Genomic DNA, 20,338 nt, shown 5'->3' with positions numbered 1-20,338 from the left:
ATTACATTGTAGCTATCTTAGGATTTATTTTTATTTTACAGGTAACTTTGTATTTATTTTAGCTAGTTAGAATAGTTATTAAATAGTTATTAACTATTTAATAACTACCTAGCTAAAAGAAATACAAAATTACCTGTAAAATAAATCCTAACCTAAGTTACAATTAAACCTAACACTACACTATCATTAAATTAATTAAATAAATTAGCTACAAATAACTACAATTAAATACAAATAAATAAACTAACTAAAGTACAAAAAATAAAAAAAGCTAAGTTACAAAAAATAAAAAAAATAGGTTACAAACATTTCAAAAATTTTACAACAATTTTAAGATACTTACACCTAATCTAAGCCCCCTAATAAAATAACAAGGGCTTTTTGCGGGGCATGTACCAAAGAAAACAGCTCTTTTGCCTGTAAAATAAAAATACAACCCCCACCAACATTAAAACCCACCACCCACATACCCCTACTCTAACCCAAACCCCCCTTAAATAAACCTAACACTACCCCCCTGAAGATCATCCTACCTTTAGCCGTCTTCAGCCAGCCGACCACCGATGGAACCGAAGAGGAGATCCGGAGCGGCAGAAGTCATCATCCAAGGGGCGCTGAAGAAGTCTTCCATCCGACTGAAGTCATCATCCAGGCGGCGTCTTCAATCTTCATCCATCCGGAGCGGAGCCATCTTCAGACGAGCCTACGTGGAGCCATCTTCTTCCACCGACGACTGAACGATGAATGACGGTTCCTTTAAGTGACGTCATCCAAGATAGCGTCCCTCGAATTCCGATTGGCTGATAGGATTCTATCAGCCAATAGGAATTAAGGTAGGAAAAATCTGATTGGCTGATCCAATCAGCCAATCAGATTGAAGTTCAATCCGATTGGCTGATCCAATCAGCCAATCAGATTGAGCTTGCATTCTATTGGCTGTCCCGATCAGCCAATAGAATGCAAGCTCAATCTGAATGGCTGATTGGATCAGCCAATCAGATTTTTCCTACCTTAATTCCGATTGGCTGATAGAATCGTTCAGTCGTCGGTGGAAGAAGATGGCTCCGTGTTATTTCATCTGAAGATGGCTCCGCTCCGGAAGGATGAAGATTGAAGGCGCTGCCTGGATGATGACTTCAATCGGAAGGAAGACTTCTTCAGCGCCCCTTGGATGATGACTTCAGTCAGATGGAAGACTTCTTCAGCGCCCCTTGGATGATGACTTCTGCCGCTCCGGATCTCCTCTTCGGTTCCATCGGTGGTCGGCTGGCTGAAGACGGCTAAAGGTAGGATGATCTTCAGGGGGGTAGTGTTAGGTTTATTTAAGGGGGTTTGGGTTAGATTAGGGGTATGTGGGTGGTGGGTTTTAATGTTGGGGGGTTGTATTTTTATTTTACAGGCAAAAGAGCTGTTTTCTTTGGGGCACGCTCCGCAAAAGGCCCTTTTAAGGGCTGGTAAGGTGAAAGAGCTGTTAACTTTCATAATGTAGAATAGGGTAGGGCATTTTTTTTATTTTGGGGGATTTGTTATTTTATTAGGGGGCTTAGATTAGGTGTAAGTAGCTTAAAATTGTTGTAATATTTTTGAAATGTTTGTAACTTATTTTTTTTATTTTTTGTAACTTAGCTTTTTTATTTTTTGTACTTTAGTTAGTTTTTTTATTTGTATTTAATTGTAGTTATTTGTAGCTAATTTATTTAATTAATTTAATGATAGTGTAGAATTAGGTTTAATTGTAACTTAGGTTAGGATTTATTTTACAGGTCATTTTGTATTTCTTTTAGCTAGGTAGTTATTAAATAGTTAATAACTATTTAATAACTATTCTAACTAGCTAAAATAAATACAAAGTTACCTGTAAAATAAAAATAAATCCTAAGATAGCTACAATGTAATTATTAATTACATTGTAGCTATCTTAGGGTTTATTTTACAGGTAAGTATTTAGTTTTAAATAGGATTAATTCAGTTAATAAGAGTTATAATATTTAGATGTATTTAATTAATATTTAAGTTAGGGGGGTGTTAGGGTTAGACTTAGGTTTAGGGGTCAATAATTTTATTATAGTTGCGGCGGTGTAGAGGGGGGGCAGGATAGGGGTTAATAAATTTATTATAGGTGGCGACGGTGTAGGGGGGGCAGATTAGGGGTTAATAAGTTTAATATAGGTGGCGGCGGGTCCGGGAGCGACGGTTTAGGGGTTAATACATTTATTATAGTTGCGGCAGTGTCCGGGAGCGGCGGTTTAGGGGTTAATAACTTTATTTAGTTGCGGCGGTGTAGGGGGGGACAAATTAGGGGTTAATATGTATAATGTAGGTTGCGGCGGGGTCCGGGAGCGGCGGTTTAGGGGGTAATAAATTTATTTAGTTGCGGCGTTGTAGGGGGGGACAGATTAGGGGTGTTTAGACTCAGGGTACATGTTAGGGTGTTAGGTGTAGACAGCTCCCATAGGAATCAATGGGATGTCGGGCAGCAGCGAACATGAACTTTCGCTATGGTCAGACTCCCATTGATTCCTATGGGATCCGCCGCCTCCAAGGCGGCGGTTTGAAAACCAGGTACGCTGGGCCGGAAAAGTGCAGAGCGTACCTGCTAGTTTTTTGATAACTAGCAAAAGTAGTCAGATTGTGCCGAACTTGTGTGCGGAACATCTGGAGTGACGTAAGAATCGATCTGTGTCGGACTGAGTCCGGCGTATCGAAGCTTACGTCACTAAATTCTACTTTTGCCGGTGTGTAGGGCTTGATAACTTAGGCGAATCAGCCTTGCCACAAATACGCTGCGGAATTCCAGCGTATATGAGGTTGACGGCTTGATAACTAGGGGCCATAGTGGCCCTAGCAAGGACTGAGCCTATAAACATCTCACTGTGATTAGTACACTGTGGCCCTAGCAGGGACTGAGCACATAAACATGTCACTGTCATTAGTACACTGTGGCCCTAGCAGGGACTGAGCCTATAAGCATGTCACTGTCATTAGTACACTGTGACCCTAGCAGGGACTGAGCACATAAACATGTCACTGTCATTAGTACACTGTGACCCTAGCAGGGACTGAGCACAAAAACATGTCACTGTCATTAGTACACTGTGACCCTAGCAGGGACTGAGCACATAAACATGTCACTGTCATTAGTACACTGTGACCCTTGCAGGGACTAAGCACATAAACATGTCACTGTCATTAGTACACTGTGGCCCTAGCAGGAACTGAGCACAAACACATGTCACTGTCAGTATACTGTAACCCTAGCAGGGACTGAGCACATAAACATGTCACTGTCATTAGTATACTGTGGCCCTAGCAGGGACTGAGCACATTAACATGTCACTGTCATTAGTACACTGTGGCCCTATCAGGAACTGAGCACATAAACATGTCACTGTCATTAGTACACTGTGACCCTAGCAGGGACTGAGCACATGAACATGTCACTATCATTAGTACACTGTGACCCTAGCAGGGACTGAGCACATTAACATGTCACTGTCATTAGTACACTGTGGCCCTAGCAGGAACTGAGCACATAAACATGTCACTGTCATTAGTACGCTGTGACCCTAGCAGGGACTGAGCACATAAACATGTCACTGTCATTAGTACACTGTGACCCTAGCAGGGACTGAGCACATAAATATGTCACTGTCATTAGTACACTGTGACCCTAGCAGGGACTGAGCACATAAACATGTCACTGTCATTAGTACACTGTGACCCTAGCAGGGACTGAGCACATAAACATGTCACTGTCATTAGTACACTGTGACCCTAGCAGGTACTGAGCACATAAACATGTCACTGTCATTAGTACACTGTGACCCTAGCAGGTACGGAGCACATAACCATGTCACTGTCATTAGTACACTGTGGCCCTAGCAGGGACTGAGCACATAAACATGTCACTGTCATTACTACACTGTGACCCTAGCAGGTACTGAGCACATAAACATGTCACTGTCATTAGTACACTGTGACCCTAGCAGGTACGGAGCACATAACCATGTCACTGTCATTAGTACACTGTGGCCCTTGTAGGAAATGAGCACATAAACATGTCACTGTCATTAGTACACGGTGACCCTAGCATGTATTGAGCACATAAACATGTCACTGTCATTAGTACACTGTGACCCTAGCAGGGACTGAGCACAAAAACGTCACTGTCTGTCATTAGTACACTGTGGCCCTTGTAGGGACTGAGCCCATAAACATGTCACTGTCATTAGTACACTGTGGCCCTTGTATGAAGTGATCTCTTCAGGGGAAGTTAGACACTAAACAATAAATCCCCCGTTAAAAGTTTAACTATACTTTTAAAAAGTAATAAAATGATCATTATTTCTAATGCCCGCTCTTTAGTAGTTTGCAGAAGCAAATTGTGCTTTTCTGTTTCCAACCTACTGAAATATGCTGCATCTTGTTTGTACTATTTATGTTGACTGGACGATTGCACACAGTGATTGCTTCCAAAATCATGTGATTTGTGACCAGGCGCACCAACAGCATCGCCCTTATTGGCAATACTAGACTGCTAATACTCCGCTTGCAAATTGTACTGATCAAATGACATGATGTTATTTTGAATGTGAGTTACCTGTTGTGCAGTGTCTGTGTCTGACTATGATGCACAAATAATGGCGCTTATGTAAATAATGCAGTGATAGTGAAAAGAACTACGCTAAAGTTACGCAGTACTTACCCAGACTGAAGAGCACCAGGAATTTCAGACATACAAACTCCCTCAAGTCGAACTGCAGAGAGCGGAGCTTGCTTACTAGATCCTGAGCATGGCTCATAAGGGTGTTTAAAGTGGCGCCGGCTTGCGTTACAATCACTGAATAATCCACCTACACAAGACAATAATAATCAATAAGGGGGGAAATGGTATGAGGTGTTATAGGGAGGGTTATATGGTGCAATATGAGGTGCTATAGGAGGGTTATATGAAGCAATATGAGGTGTTATAGGGAGGGTTATATGATGCAATATGAGGTGCTATAGGAGGGTTATATGAAGCAATATGAGGTGCTATAGGAGGGTTATTTGAAGCAATATGAGGTGTTATATATAGGGGGGTTATATGAAGCAATATGAGGTGTTATATATAGGGGGGTTATATGAAGCAATATGAGGTGTTCTAGGGAGGGTTATATGATGCAATAGGAGGAGTTATAGAGAGGGTTATATGGTGCAATAGGAGGTGTTATAGGGAGGGTTATATGATGCAATAGGAGGAGTTATAGGGAGGGTTATATGGTGCAATAGGAGGCGTTATAGGGAGGGTTATATGGTGCAATAGGAGGAGTTATAGGGAGGGTTATATGGTGTAATAGGAGGAGTTATAGGGAGGGTTATATGATGCAATAGGAGGAGTTATAGGGAGGGTTATATGGTGCAATAGGAGGCGTTATAGGGAGGGTTATATGGTGCAATAGGAGGAGTTATAGGGAGGGTTATATGGTGTAATAGGAGGAGTTATAGGGAGGGTTATATGGTACAATAGGAGGAGTTATAGGGATGGTTATATGGTGCAATAGGAGGAGTTATAGGGATGGTTATATGGTGCAATAGGAGGAGTTATAGGGAGTGTTATATGGTGCAATAGGATGAGTTATAGGGAGGGTTATATGGTGCAATAGGAGTTATAGGGAGGGTTATATGGTGCAATAGGAGGAGTTATAGGGAGGGTTATATGGTGCAATAGGAGGATTTATAGGGATAGTTATATGGTGCAATAGGAGGAGTTATAGGGAGGGTAATATGGTGCAATAGGAGGAGTTATAGGGAGAGTTATATTGTGCAATAGGAGGAGTTATAGGGAGGGTTATATGGTGCAATAGGAGGAGTTATAGGGAGGGTTATATGGTGCAATAGGAGGAGTTATAGGGAGGGTTATATGGTGCAATAGGAGGAGTTATAGGGAGGGTAATATGGTGCAATAGGAGGAGTTATAGGGAGGGTTATATGATGCAATAGGAGTTATAGGGAGGGTTATATGGTGCAATAGAAGAAGTTATAGGGAGGGTTATATGGTGCAATAGGAGGAGTTATAGGGAGGGTTATATGGTGCAATAGGAGGAGTTATAGGGAGGGTTATATGGTGCAATAGGAGGAGTTATAGGGAGGGTTATATGGTGCCATAGGAGGAGTTATAGGGAGGGTTATATGGTACAATAGGAGGAGTTATAGGGAGGGTTATATGGTGCAATAGAAGGAGTTATATGGAAGGTTATATAGAGCAATAGGAAGAGTTATATGGAGGGTTCTATGGTACAATAGGAGGAGTTATAAGGAGGGTTATATGGTGCAATAGGAGGAGTGATAGGGAGGATTATATGGTGCAATAGGAGGAGTTATAGGGAGGGTTATATGGAGCATCAGGGGATGTATCGAGATCACATATCATTTCACATATATAATTTTCACATATAATTTCAGGACTTATAAGAAGCAAACTTTCTAAAGGAGCTCTGTATTTTCAGTTTGTATTTTCATTTCCATATATATAAAATGTAATCTATCTTTCCAGAATATGAAAGTTAACAAACATGTTTAACCATTTCACTGCAAGACTTTGGATGCAGAGGGTTAATATGTGCTCCCTTACCATAAGTGTATTTATAACCTGCAGTGACAGCTGAATAACCAACGACTGCTCACCTGCTGCACAAATAGATTCTGCAACATTATATTTTCATATGCATTAATGTCTAATACCCATTAAATCTCACAATAGCCTCCCCAGGGCACTCAGTGGCTGTCGGGAGGAACTCAGCAAAGGATTTGCAATTAAAAATAAGGACCCACCTAATTAATACCCTCATTTTATTGTTTAACATTTCAGTAGGTAAGTTCCATGGTCCACCTGGAAATTATTTACAGCACATTCATAAGATGCAGATTATCAGCAAAGAACTGTGCTGTATGAGATTCTCCTCTGATTATGCAGAATACACTGAGTGGTTTAAAGTTATCTTCATTTGCAGGTCCTCAATCTACATCATTTATTACCCTTTATCCAATGTGTCACTGTCATTAGGTCACTTTGTCCCTATATAAGTCTGACAATTTAACCTATTAAACATGTCACTGTCATTAGGTCACTTTGTCCCTATATGAGTCGGACAATTTAACCTATTAAACATGTCACTGTCATTAGGTCACTTTGTCCCTATATGAGTCTGACAATTTAACCTATTAAACATGTCACTGTCATTAGGTCACTTTGTCCCTATGTGAGTCTGACAATTTAACCTATTAAACATGTTACTATCATTAGGTCACTTTGTCCCTATGTGAGTCTGACAATTTAACCTATTAAACATGTCACTGTCATTAGGTCACTTTGTCCCTATGTGAGTCTGACAATTTAACCTATTAAACATGTCACTGTCATTAGGTCACTTTGTCCCTATATGAGTCTGACAATTTAACCTATTAAACATGTCACTGTCATTAGGTCACTTTGTCCCTATGTGAGTCTGACAATTTAACCTATTAAACTTGTCACTGTCATTAGGTCACTTTTTCCCTATGTGAGTCTGACAATTTAACCTATTAAACATGTCACTGTCATAAGTACACTTTGGGGCAGATTTATTCAAGTGCGGACGGACATAATACGATGTAGCGTATCATGTCCGCTGCACATCGATAAATGCAGACTGCATACGCTGTCGGCATTTATCATTGCACAAGCAGTTCTTTTGAACTGATGGTGCAATGCCGCCCCCTGCAAGTTTGTTGCCGCTAGCAGGGGTGTCAATCAGCCCATCGTATAGGATCGGGCAGATTGATGTCTGCAGCCTCAGAGCAGGAGGACAAGTTATGGGGCAGTGGTCTTTAGACCGCTGCTTCATAACTACTGTTTCCGGCGAGCCTGAAGGCTCGCGTGGAAACATTCAGAGCTTTATAATTCGGCCCCTTTGTCCCTATGTGAGTCTGACAATTTAACCTATTAAACTTGTCACTGTCATTAGGTCACTTTGTCCCTATGTGAGTCTGACAATTTAACCTATTAAACTTGTCACTGTCATTAGGTCACTTTGCTTGTACCTGGCACTGACCCTTTGACCGACTAAACAAGTGACAAGCATGTGTAAAATATATTCAGGAGAACAGGTGGCTCACTCCTGATACGTTCAGTGTGTCACTGACAGTTGTGACAATGTGCTCTGTGCACCTGTTGTAATGAAATAAGTTGCTGTCCAGGAATAGCAACGAGAAGAATCACTTATACGTCTTGTAACTCAACACTCATAGCTTGTGCTAAGGTATTGTGTGTATTATAATTATTATTATTAATCTTATCATTGCCTGCAGTATTAGAAAAGAACAACACATTAAATATATATAGTTATAGGCACATATGTACTCTCTACTCTCATACATACACATCACACACACACACACACACATATATAAAAACCAACACCAACATATATACACGCACATACACACAAACATATATACCTACACACATATACACAAATACTACACACACAGACACAAGCATACACACACAGAAACACGCATACACACATACAGATACAAGCATACACACACAGACACAAGCATACACAACAGACACAAGCATACACACACGGACACAAACATATACACACAGACACAAGCATACACACACAGACACATGCATACACACACACACACAGACACAAGCATACACAGACACAAGCATACACAACAGACACAAGCATACACACACGGACACAAACATATACACACAGACAAGCATACACACACAGAAACAAGCATACACACAGACACAAGCATACACACACAGACACAAGCATACACAACAGACACAAGCATACACACATACACAAGCATACACACACAGACACAAACATACACACACAGACACAAGCATACACACAGACAAAAGCACACACACAGACACAAACATACACACACAGACACAAGCATACACACACAGACACAAACATATACACACATACACAAGCATACACACACAGACACAAGCATGCACACACACACACAGACACAAGCATACACACACAGACACAAGCATGCACACACACAGACACAAGCATGCACACACACAGACACAAGCATGCACACACACAGACACAAGCATACACACACAGACACAAGCATGCACACACACAGACACAAACATGCACACACACAGACACAAGCATGCATACACACAGACACAAGCATGCACACACACACAGACACAAGCATGCACACACACAGACACAAGCATGCATACACACAGACACAAGCATACACACAGACACAAGCATACACACAGACACAAGCATGCATACACACAGACACAAGCATACACACACATACACAGGGATGGAACCACAGGTGCAGAGGTCGCAACTGCCTTGACCTGCCACTGCCTGCACTGATATCACGTGAGTGTGATGTGATGCTTCACTAGTGTCTCTGACTACAGGGGCTAGTGTTTTTGTTTTACCCATTGGTGTTTGGGTGTATGTGACTGTGTGTGCATTAATGCATGTATGTATGTGTGTGTGTGTGTTTGTGGAACTAGCAAATTACATACCTTGTTACTACAGCATGGGGGGGGTGGGGGGGGGGTAAACAGTGTCACTATACAGTACCACTATATACAGTACGGGGGGCTGGAACATGTCACAGACTACTGTGGTCACTTTATAAAGTACTGGGGAGGGTAGGGTGAGGCCAGCCATCTCACCAGCAGATTACAGACTGTGTCACTAACTCACTATATACAGTACTGGTGGGTTAAACAGTGTCACTATATACAGTAATAGGGGGTCAGACCATCTCACAGACTGTGGGCACAGGGTACCTCCTTTTGCAAACATGTAATCTGATTCACATTTTTATTTCTGTGTTAGATGTAAAAGATATGTATCAAATTGGTAGGGGGGCTTCTTAGATTCTTGCACCTGGGCCCTGTGATTTCTAGTTACGCCTCTGCACATACACACTCACAGACACATGCATACACTAACAGACACAAGCATACACACAGACACAAGCATACACACAGACACAAGCATACACACACAGACACAAGCATACACACAGACACAAGCATACACACACAGACACAAGCATATACACACAGACACAAGCATATATACACACACACACACACACACACAGACAAAAGCATACACAGAAACAAGCATACACACAGATACAGGAATACACACACAGACACAAGTATACACACACATACAGAGACAAAAGCATACACAGAAACAAGCATATAAACACAGACACAAGCATACACACACAGACACAAGCATACACACAGAGACACACACAGACACAAGCATATACACACAGGCACAAGCATACACTCACAGACACAAGTATATACTCACAGAAACAAGCATACACACACAGACACAAGCATACAGACACAAGCATACACACACAGACACAAGCATACACACAGACACAAGCATACACTCACAGACACAAGCATACACTCACAGACACAAGCATACACACACAGACACAAGCATACACACACAGACACAAGCATACAGACACAAGCATACACACACAGACACAAGCATACACACAGACAAAAGCATACACACACAGACACAAGCATACAGACACAAGCATACACACACAGACACAAGCATACACACACAGACACAAGCATACACACAGACACAAGCATACACACACTGACACAAGCATACACACACAGACACAAGCATACACACAAAGACACAAGCATACACACACAGACAAAAGCATACAGAGACACATGCACACACACATACACAAGCATACACAGACACAAGCATACACAGACACAAGCATACAAACACAGACACAAGCATACACACACAGACAAAAGCATACAGAGAAACATGCATACACAGAGACAAAAGCATACACACAGACACAAGCATACAGACACAAGCATACACACAGACACAAGCATACAGACAAAAGCATACACACAGACACAAGCATAGAGACACAAGCATAAACACACAGACAAAAGCATACACACACAGACACAAGCACACACACAGACACAAGCATACACACACACAGACAAAAGCATACACAAACACACGCATACACATAGACACAAGCATACACACAGACACAAGCATATACACACAGACACAAGCATCATACACTCATAGACACAAGCATACACTCACAGACACAAGCATACACAGACACAAGCATATACACACAGACACAAGCATCATACACTCATAGACACAAGCATACACTCACAGACACAAGCATACACAGACACAAGCATACACACACAGACACAAACATACAGACACAAGCATACACACACAGACAAAAGCATACACACAGACAAAAGCATACATACAGACATAAGCACACACAGACATAAGCACATACACAGACACAAGCATACACACACAGACACAAGCATACACACAGACACAAGCATACACACACAGACACAAACATACACAAGCATACACAAGCATACACACACAGACACAAGCACACAGACTCAAGCACACACACACAGACACAAGCACACAGACTCAAGCACACACACAGACACAAGCACACAGACACAAGCACACACACGCACAGACACAAGCACACACACACAGACACAAGCATACACACACAGAAGAGCATACAGAGACACATGCACACACACAGACACAAGCATACACACACAGACACAAGCATATACACAGGCACAAGCATACGCACACACAGACAAAAGCACCCACACCCACACAGACACAGGCATACACACACAGACTAAAGCATACACACACAGACAAAAGCATACACAGACACAAGCATACACACACAGACACAAGCATACACACAGACACAACCATACACACACAGACACAAGCATATGCACACAGACAAAAGCACCCACACCCACACAAACACAAGCATACAGACACAAGTATACACACACAGACACAAGTATACACACAGACACAAGCATGCACACAGACACAAGCATACACACACAGACACAAGCATACACACAGGAACAAGCATACATACACAGACACAAGCATACACACACAGACACAAACATACACACAGAGACACAAGCATACACACAGAGACACAAGCATACACACAGACACAAACATATACACACAGACACAAGCATACACTCACAGACACAAGCATACACACACAGACACAAGCATACACACACACAGACACAAGCATACACACAGACACAAGCATACATACAAAGACACAAGCATACACACAGACACAAGCATACACACACAGACACAAGCATATACACACAGACACAAGCATATACACACAGACACAAGCATACACACACAGACACAAGCATACGCACACACACAGGCAAAAGCACACACCCACACAGGCATACACACACAGACACAAGCATACACACAGACACAACCATACACACACAGACACAAGCATACGCACCCAGACAAAAGCACCCACAGCCACACAGACACAAGCATACAGACACAAGTATACAGACACAAATACACACACACAGACACAAGCACACACACACAGACACAAGCATACACACAGAGACACAAGCATACATACAGAGACACAAGCATACACACAGACACAAACATACACTCAGAGACACAAGCATACACTCACAGACACAAGCATACACACAGACACAAGCATACACACACAGACAAAAGCACCCACACCCACACAGACACAAGCATACAGACACAAGTATACACACACAGACACAAGTATACACACATATACATACAGAGACACAAGCATACACACAGAGACACAAGCATACACACAGAGACACAAGCATACTCACAGACACAAGCATACACACACACACAGACACAAGCATACACACAAAGACACAAGCATACACACACAGACACAAGCATACAGACAGACACAAGCATACACACAGATACAAACATACACACACAGACACAAGCATACACTCACAGACACAAACATACACACAGACACAAGCATACACACACAGACACAAGCATACACACAGACACAAGCATACACACACAGACACAAGTATACACACACAGACAAAAGCATACACACACAGACAATAGCATACACACACAGACAAAAGCATACAGAGACACATGCACACACACATACACAAGTATACACACAGACACAAGTATACACAGAGACACAAGCATACACACACAGACACAAACATACATACGCACAGACACAAGCATACACACACAGACACAAGCAAACACACACACAGACACAAGCATACACACACAGACACAAGCATACACACTTAGGCCCCTATTTATCAAAGTCTGGCGGACCTGATCCGACAGTGCGGATCAGGTCTGCCAGATTTCACTGAATACGGAGAGCAATACGCTCTCCGTATTCAGCATTGCACCAGCAGCTCACAAGAGCTGCTGGTGCAACGCCGCCCCCTGCAGACTCGCGGCCAATGGGCCATCAGCAGGGGGTGTCAATCAACCCGATCGGACTCGATAAGGTTGATTTCCGGCAATGTCTGTCTGCCTGCTCAGAGCAGGCGGACAGGTTATGGAGCAGCGGTCTTTGTGACCGCTGCTTCATAACTGCTGTTTCTGGCGAGTCTGAAGACTCGCCAGAAACACGGGCCGTCAAGCTCCTTTCGGAGCTTGATAGATAGGCCCCACAGACACAAGCATACACACACAGACACAAGCATACACACAGACAAAAGCATACACACAGACGCAAACATACACTCACAGACACAAGCATACACACGCAGACACAAACATACAAACACACACACAGACACAAGCATACACACACAGACACAAGCATAAACACACACAGACAAAAGCATACACACACACACACAAGCATACACTCACAGACACAAGCATACACTCACAGACACAAGCATACACTAACAGACACAAGCATACACTAACAGACACAAGCATACACTAACAGACACAAGCATACACACAGACACAAGCATACATACACACAGACACAAGCATACACACACACACACACAAGAATACACTCACAGACACAAGCATACACTAACAGACACAAGCATACACTAACAGACACAAGCATACACACAGACACAAGCATACACACAGACACAAGCATACATACACAGACACAAGCATACACACAGACACTAGCATACACACAGACACAAGCATACAAAACAGAAACAAGCATTCACACACCCTTTGAACTATTAACCGCATTCACAGAATATTAACATATTGGGCATCAGACAGGGCTGAATCATATAGTAGCTGAGGGATTGAGCTTTTGGCATGAGAACACTTTCCTTATAGTGTGTGTCACCTGATGTCCCCTCCCTTTGACGGCTCATATACCTCCAGCCCTGTATGGTCTGGCACTCACCTGCTGCCCTGTAACTAAGAGCACAGATCCCTCCTTGCCATGTAGGACCTGCCGGAAGATGTGGTCCAAGATCAGTAGCTCACTCCAGCAGTTCTGAAGTAACTTCATCTGGTCGTCTACCTGTAGGTTAAACGCACAAACTTATTCTTTGTAATGAGAGAAATACAGCACAAAGAGAGTATGAACAGCACGCGCTTAATTCTTCAGTGCCAGCTGTGCCCAGGATTTATCAACTCCATCCTCAGGACTCCACTAACTGTCCAGATTCTTAGGGTGTCTGACGTACATAACATGTTATATCATTTGCTGATTAGTAATTGTAGGCACTTAACCCATTCTCTTCCAGAGTAATCCTAAACAATTTGCCATGTTAGTGGGTCCTGGGCCAGAGCTCAAGGGGTATTCAGGGGAGGGCTATGTACCTCATTATATGACTCTAGCTCTTCCAAACCTCAACAGTGCCCTCAGGGGAGGGCTATGTTCCTCACTATATGACTCTTGCTCTTCCAAACCTCTTCACAACCTTAACAGTGCCCTCAGGGGAGGGCTATGTTCCTCACTATATGACTCTTGCTCTTCCAAACCTCTTCACAACCTTAACAGTGCCCTCAGGGGAGGGCTATGTTCCTCACTATATGACTCTTGCTCTTCCAAACCTCTTCACAACCTTAACAGTGCCCTCAGGGGAGGGCTATGTCCCTCAGTAAATGACTCTAGCTCTTCCAAACCTTTTCCAAACCATAACAGTGCCCTCAGGGGAGGGTTATGCACATAGGTATGTGACTCTAGTGCTTCCAAACCTTAGCAGGGTCCTCAGGGGAGCACTATGCACAGTAGTATGTGATTCTAGCGCTTCCAAACCTTTGTGCCCTCAGGGGAGGGCTATGTCCCTTAGTATATGACTCTAGCTATTCCAAAACTCTTCCAAACCGTAACAGTGCCCTCAGGGGAGGGTTATGCACATCAGTATGTGACTCTAGTGCTTCCAAAACTTAACAGTGTCCTCAGGGGAGCACTATGCACAGTAGTATGTGACTCTAGCGCTTCCAAACCTCTTCCAAACCTTAACAGTGCCCTCAGGGGAGGGCTATGTTCCTCAGTATATGACTCTAGCTCTTCCAAACTTCTTCCAAACCTTAACAGTGCCCTCAGGGAAGGGTTATGCACATCAGTATGTGACGCTAGCACTTCCAAACCTTAACTGTGTCCTCAGGGGAGCACTATGCACATTAGTATGTGACTTTAGCGCTTACAAACCTTAAGAGTGGCCTCAGGGGAGCACTATGCATCTCAGATTACTAGTCCTAAACTTGTAGGACCAGCTCAGACTTCAAGTCACTGGTTCTATACCTACAGGACTAGCTCAGACCTCAGGTCGCCAGTCCTAACCCCTATTATAATATCAGGTCTGAGGTGGCCCTATTATTAGCAGCTGTCTGACACCTGATCACTAATGTGCTTTGCTTTTTTGTGGAGAGAAAAATAATGCATAATACAATCATTAATATTTTGTGTGTTTCATATCCTGATTAGGCTGTGTGTGTGCATATCTTTTCTTTCTATACCTGCTCTGCTGGGAGCCTGTTTCCTGCATTGATTAAACAGCTACATACTGTTTACTGTCAACGGCTCCCACACATAAACTAATAAAGAAATTGAATAATTCATTGACACTGTAACCGTGTAATAAAATCTTGTAGTATTAAGTCTACATATGTCAGATTGGAGGGTGAGCAACTAGCGCCTGGATTTATTTACATGCTACACTATAAACAGACCCCATAATAGGTCCTAAAGAAAATCTGATGTGTACGGTTTGTATAGGAGCGCCACAGGCTAAGGTAAATGACAGGTTAGTATACCGACACCACCATTAGTATTCTAATGGTGTATTAATTATCTCCACCAACAGGTTTGTTGCTCTAAATGTTTATTAACATATACATAAAATCATACACAAAAACTATTGAAAGTCAATATGACTATCAGACCTCAAAACTAGGGATATGGTTACCTAATAAAAATACAAAAAATAAGATATATAAAGTTGCCTAGGCAAAAATTCTAAAAATTATGCTGATAAAAACAGAATTTATGTTTACCTGATAAATTACTTTCTCCAACGGTGTGTCCGGTCCACGGCGTCATCCTTACTTGTGGGATATTCTCTTCCCCAACAGGAAATGGCAAAGAGCCCAGCAAAGCTGGTCACATGATCCCTCCTAGGCTCCGCCTACCCCAGTCATTCGACCGACGTTAAGGAGGAATATTTGCATAGGAGAAACCATATGGTACCGTGGTGACTGTAGTTAAAGAAAATAAATCATCAGACCTGATTAAAAAAACCAGGGCGGGCCGTGGACCGGACACACCGTTGGAGAAAGTAATTTATCAGGTAAACATAAATTCTGTTTTCTCCAACATAGGTGTGTCCGGTCCACGGCGTCATCCTTACTTGTGGGAACCAATACCAAAGCTTTAGGACACGGATGAAGGGAGGGAGCAAATCAGGTCACCTAAATGGAAGGCACCACGGCTTGCAAAACCTTTCTCCCAAAAATAGCCTCAGAAGAAGCAAAAGTTAAACACTAAAAAACTCTAAGCCATCTCCGTGGAGATGTTGCCTGTACAACGGCAAAGAGAATGACTGGGGTAGGCGGAGCCTAGGAGGGATCATGTGACCAGCTTTGCTGGGCTCTTTGCCATTTCCTGTTGGGGAAGAGAATATCCCACAAGTAAGGATGACGCCGTGGACCGGACACACCTATGTTGGAGAAAGATTTTTTATAAATAGTGGGTAATCTTCTCGTGTTCCAAAGAAGTTAACCAATATACCATATTAAGAAATACAAATAGATCGTATCAGTAATAAGAATCAGGTATTGATATAATAATGTATACGAATCAGGCACTAATATATAGCCCAATAGTAAGAGTGAACAAAACAAATATAAAGTGTCAAATATGGAGGTGCAAAACAAAAATTGCAATCCTTTGTGTTAAAAAATCCTTTGTTAAAAAACCACAAACCTCTGAAAATATTACGTCAAACAGTGGAAAAATAAAAGTGAATAATACGAAGGATTGACGTGAAACAATGAAGGAAATGGAGATCAATTACCGGTATGATCAAAAAATAAAAATAAAAGTGAGAATAGACAGTGTTTGAAACAGTTTGGTGTTGTAAACTATTACCACGTCTGGGGCTCGCCACCTCGCTTTCAATAAAAAACCCTTATTTCTAAGGTACGAGTGAAAATAAAACTATACTAACAAAAAATCTAAGTTATACATATAATACATATAATACATATGATAGCTATAATAGTGGACAATTCAATGTACAGGTTATTCAACAAATAAATAATAATAAAGGAATGTCCCCAAAAGTAAGTCCAGTGAAGTCCAAAGTCCTGACTCAAAACGACAATCCTAAATAGGTGATGATCCGGTGTCCTGGTTTGAAATGGAAACGATATCCTAAGGGATAAACGAGAGATTGCACTTGCAAAAAGGCCTATGGGATAAGATCTATTGGTGGTAGGCTTACCCAAATTGCCGTGGTCCTGATAGTATGTGAGCCTTAAAAGATCCTTCCTGGATCGTCTACGCGTTTCGACCCTTGAATGGGGCCCTTCTCAAGACATCGATTGTCTTTTTGAGTCAGGACTTTGGACTTCCCTGGACTTACCTTTAGGGACATTCCTTTATTATTATTTATTTGTTGAATAACCTGTAAATTGAATTGTCCACTATTATAGCTATCATATGTATTATATGTATTATATGTATAACTTAGATTTTTTGTTAGTATAGTTTTATTTTCACTCGTACCTTAGAAATAAGGGTTTTTTATTGAAAGCGAGGTGGCTAGCCCCACACTTGTGGTAATAGTTTACAACACCAAACTATTTCAAACACTGTCTATTCTCACTTTTATTTAAATTTTTTGATCATACCGGTAATTGATCTCCATTTCCCTCATTGTTTCACGTCAATCCTTCATATTATTCACTTTTATTTTTCCACTGTTTGACGTAATATTTTCAGAGGTTTGTGGTTTTTTAACAAAGGATTTTTTAACACAAAGGATTGCAATTTTTGTTTTGCACCTCCATATTTGACACTTTATATTTGTTTTGTTCACTCTTACTATTGGGCTATATATTAGTGCCTGATTCGTATACATTATTATATCAATACCTGATTCTTATTACTAATACGATCTATTTGTATTTCTTAATACGGTATATTGGTTAACTTCTTTGGAACACGAGAAGATTACCCACTGTTTATAAAAATCTTTTATCAGCATAATTTTTAGAATTTTTATAATTAGACGATTTTGCCTAGGCAACTTTATATATCTTATTTTTTGTATTTTTATTAGGTAACCATATCCCTAGTTTTGAGGTCTGATAGTCATATTGACTTTCAATAGTTTTTGTGTATGATTTTATGTATATGTTAATAAACATTTAGAGCAACAAACCTGTTGGTGGAGATAATTAATACACCATTAGAATACTAATGGTGGTGTCGGTATATTAACCTGTCATTTACCTTAGCCTAAGTCTACAAATGTGACACAGAAGCCAAAATGTTATAGCCGCATTTAACTAACAGGAATTAAAACATGAAAGCTGAGTGTTTGTGTTAATCATTTTCTCATAGCTGCTGCTGCCAGAAAAGATTACCCCATCCTGCAGTTTAATGCTGTCAGATTTTTGCTATTGCCAAAGTGCGGCAGCAGAGGGTTTTGTACAATAATAAGCACATTATGATTTGTGGGTTGTGGTGCACTTATGTTAACATATAGGGGCCTATTTAACAACGGTCTTGCGGACCTGATCCGACAGTGCGCTCTCCGTATTCAGCATTGCACCAGCAGCGCACAAGAGCTGCTGGTGCAACGCCGCCCCCTGCTGACTCGCGGCCAATGGGCCGCCAGCAGGGAGGTGTCAATCAACCCCATCGTACTCGATCGGGTTGAATTGTGGCGATTCCTGTCCGCCGCTGGCTACTAGAGTTTTACGACTGGCTCCTAACTTCTTGGGTTATTCTCCATATATCTATATACAAATATCACCGTCTGGGTCCTAAAACTTTGATTGGCTCCTAAATGTTAAAACAGATTTGTTGACCACTGAACTAAACATATGGGACTGATGTACATGCAAATGAAATTATTTAATAATTTGTTTTAATTATATTTGAGTGACCATTGCTGAGTTGATCACAGATGAAGTGCACCAGTTTACAGTTGATAAAAGCCATACTCTCACCGAGATTACGAGTTTTGCGGTAACAGGGGTGCGTTGCTAACGAGCAGTTTTTTCTCACCGCTCACTTAAGACAACACTGGTATTACGGTTTGTATTAAACCCGGCGTTAGCCGCAAAAAAGTGAGCGTAGAGCAAAATGTAGCTCCACATCTCACCTCAATACCAGCGTTGCTTACGGTAGCGGTGAGCTGGCAAAACGGGCTTGTGCACGATTTCCCCATAGGAATCAATGGGGCAGAATCGGCTGAAAAAAAACCTAACACCTGCAAAAAAGCAGCGTTCAGCTTCTAACGCAGCCCCATTGATTCCTATGGGGAAACAAAAGTTATGTCTACACCTAACACCCTAACATGAACCCCGAGTCTAAACACCCCTAATCTTACACTTATTAACCCCTAATCTGCCGCCCCCAACATCGCTGACACCTACATTATACTTATTAACCCCTAATCTGCCGCTCCGGACACCGCCACCACCTATATTATCCCTATGAACCCCTAATCTGCTGCCCCCAACATCGCCGACACCTACATTTTATTTATTAACCCCTACTCTGCTGCCCCCAATGTCGCCGCCACCTATCTATACTTATTAACCCTTAATCTGCTGCCGCCAACGTCGCCGCCACTATAATAAAGTTATTAACC

At 41.8% G+C, this 20,338-nt stretch overlaps 1 protein-coding gene across 2 annotated transcripts in view; it reads right to left on the bottom strand.

The window, feature by feature from the left end:
- NR5A2 (nuclear receptor subfamily 5 group A member 2) overlaps window positions 1–20,338 on the bottom strand; it is a 185,371-nt gene that overhangs the window by 42,409 nt on the left and 122,624 nt on the right. For both annotated transcript variants that reach the window (XM_053693811.1, XM_053693810.1), the window contains exons 5-6: window positions 14,407–14,526; window positions 4,706–4,853 (exon numbers count right to left, since the gene is read on the bottom strand). In XM_053693811.1, the coding sequence (XP_053549786.1) occupies window positions 4,706–4,853; window positions 14,407–14,526 (268 nt within the window). The remainder of the gene's footprint in view (window positions 1–4,705; window positions 4,854–14,406; window positions 14,527–20,338) is intronic.

Source organism: Bombina bombina, chromosome 10, assembly GCF_027579735.1.
Source record: "Bombina bombina isolate aBomBom1 chromosome 10, aBomBom1.pri, whole genome shotgun sequence".
Classification (NCBI taxonomy): Eukaryota; Metazoa; Chordata; class Amphibia; order Anura; family Bombinatoridae; genus Bombina; species Bombina bombina.
This window is presented reverse-complemented; position numbering and strand designations above follow the sequence as displayed.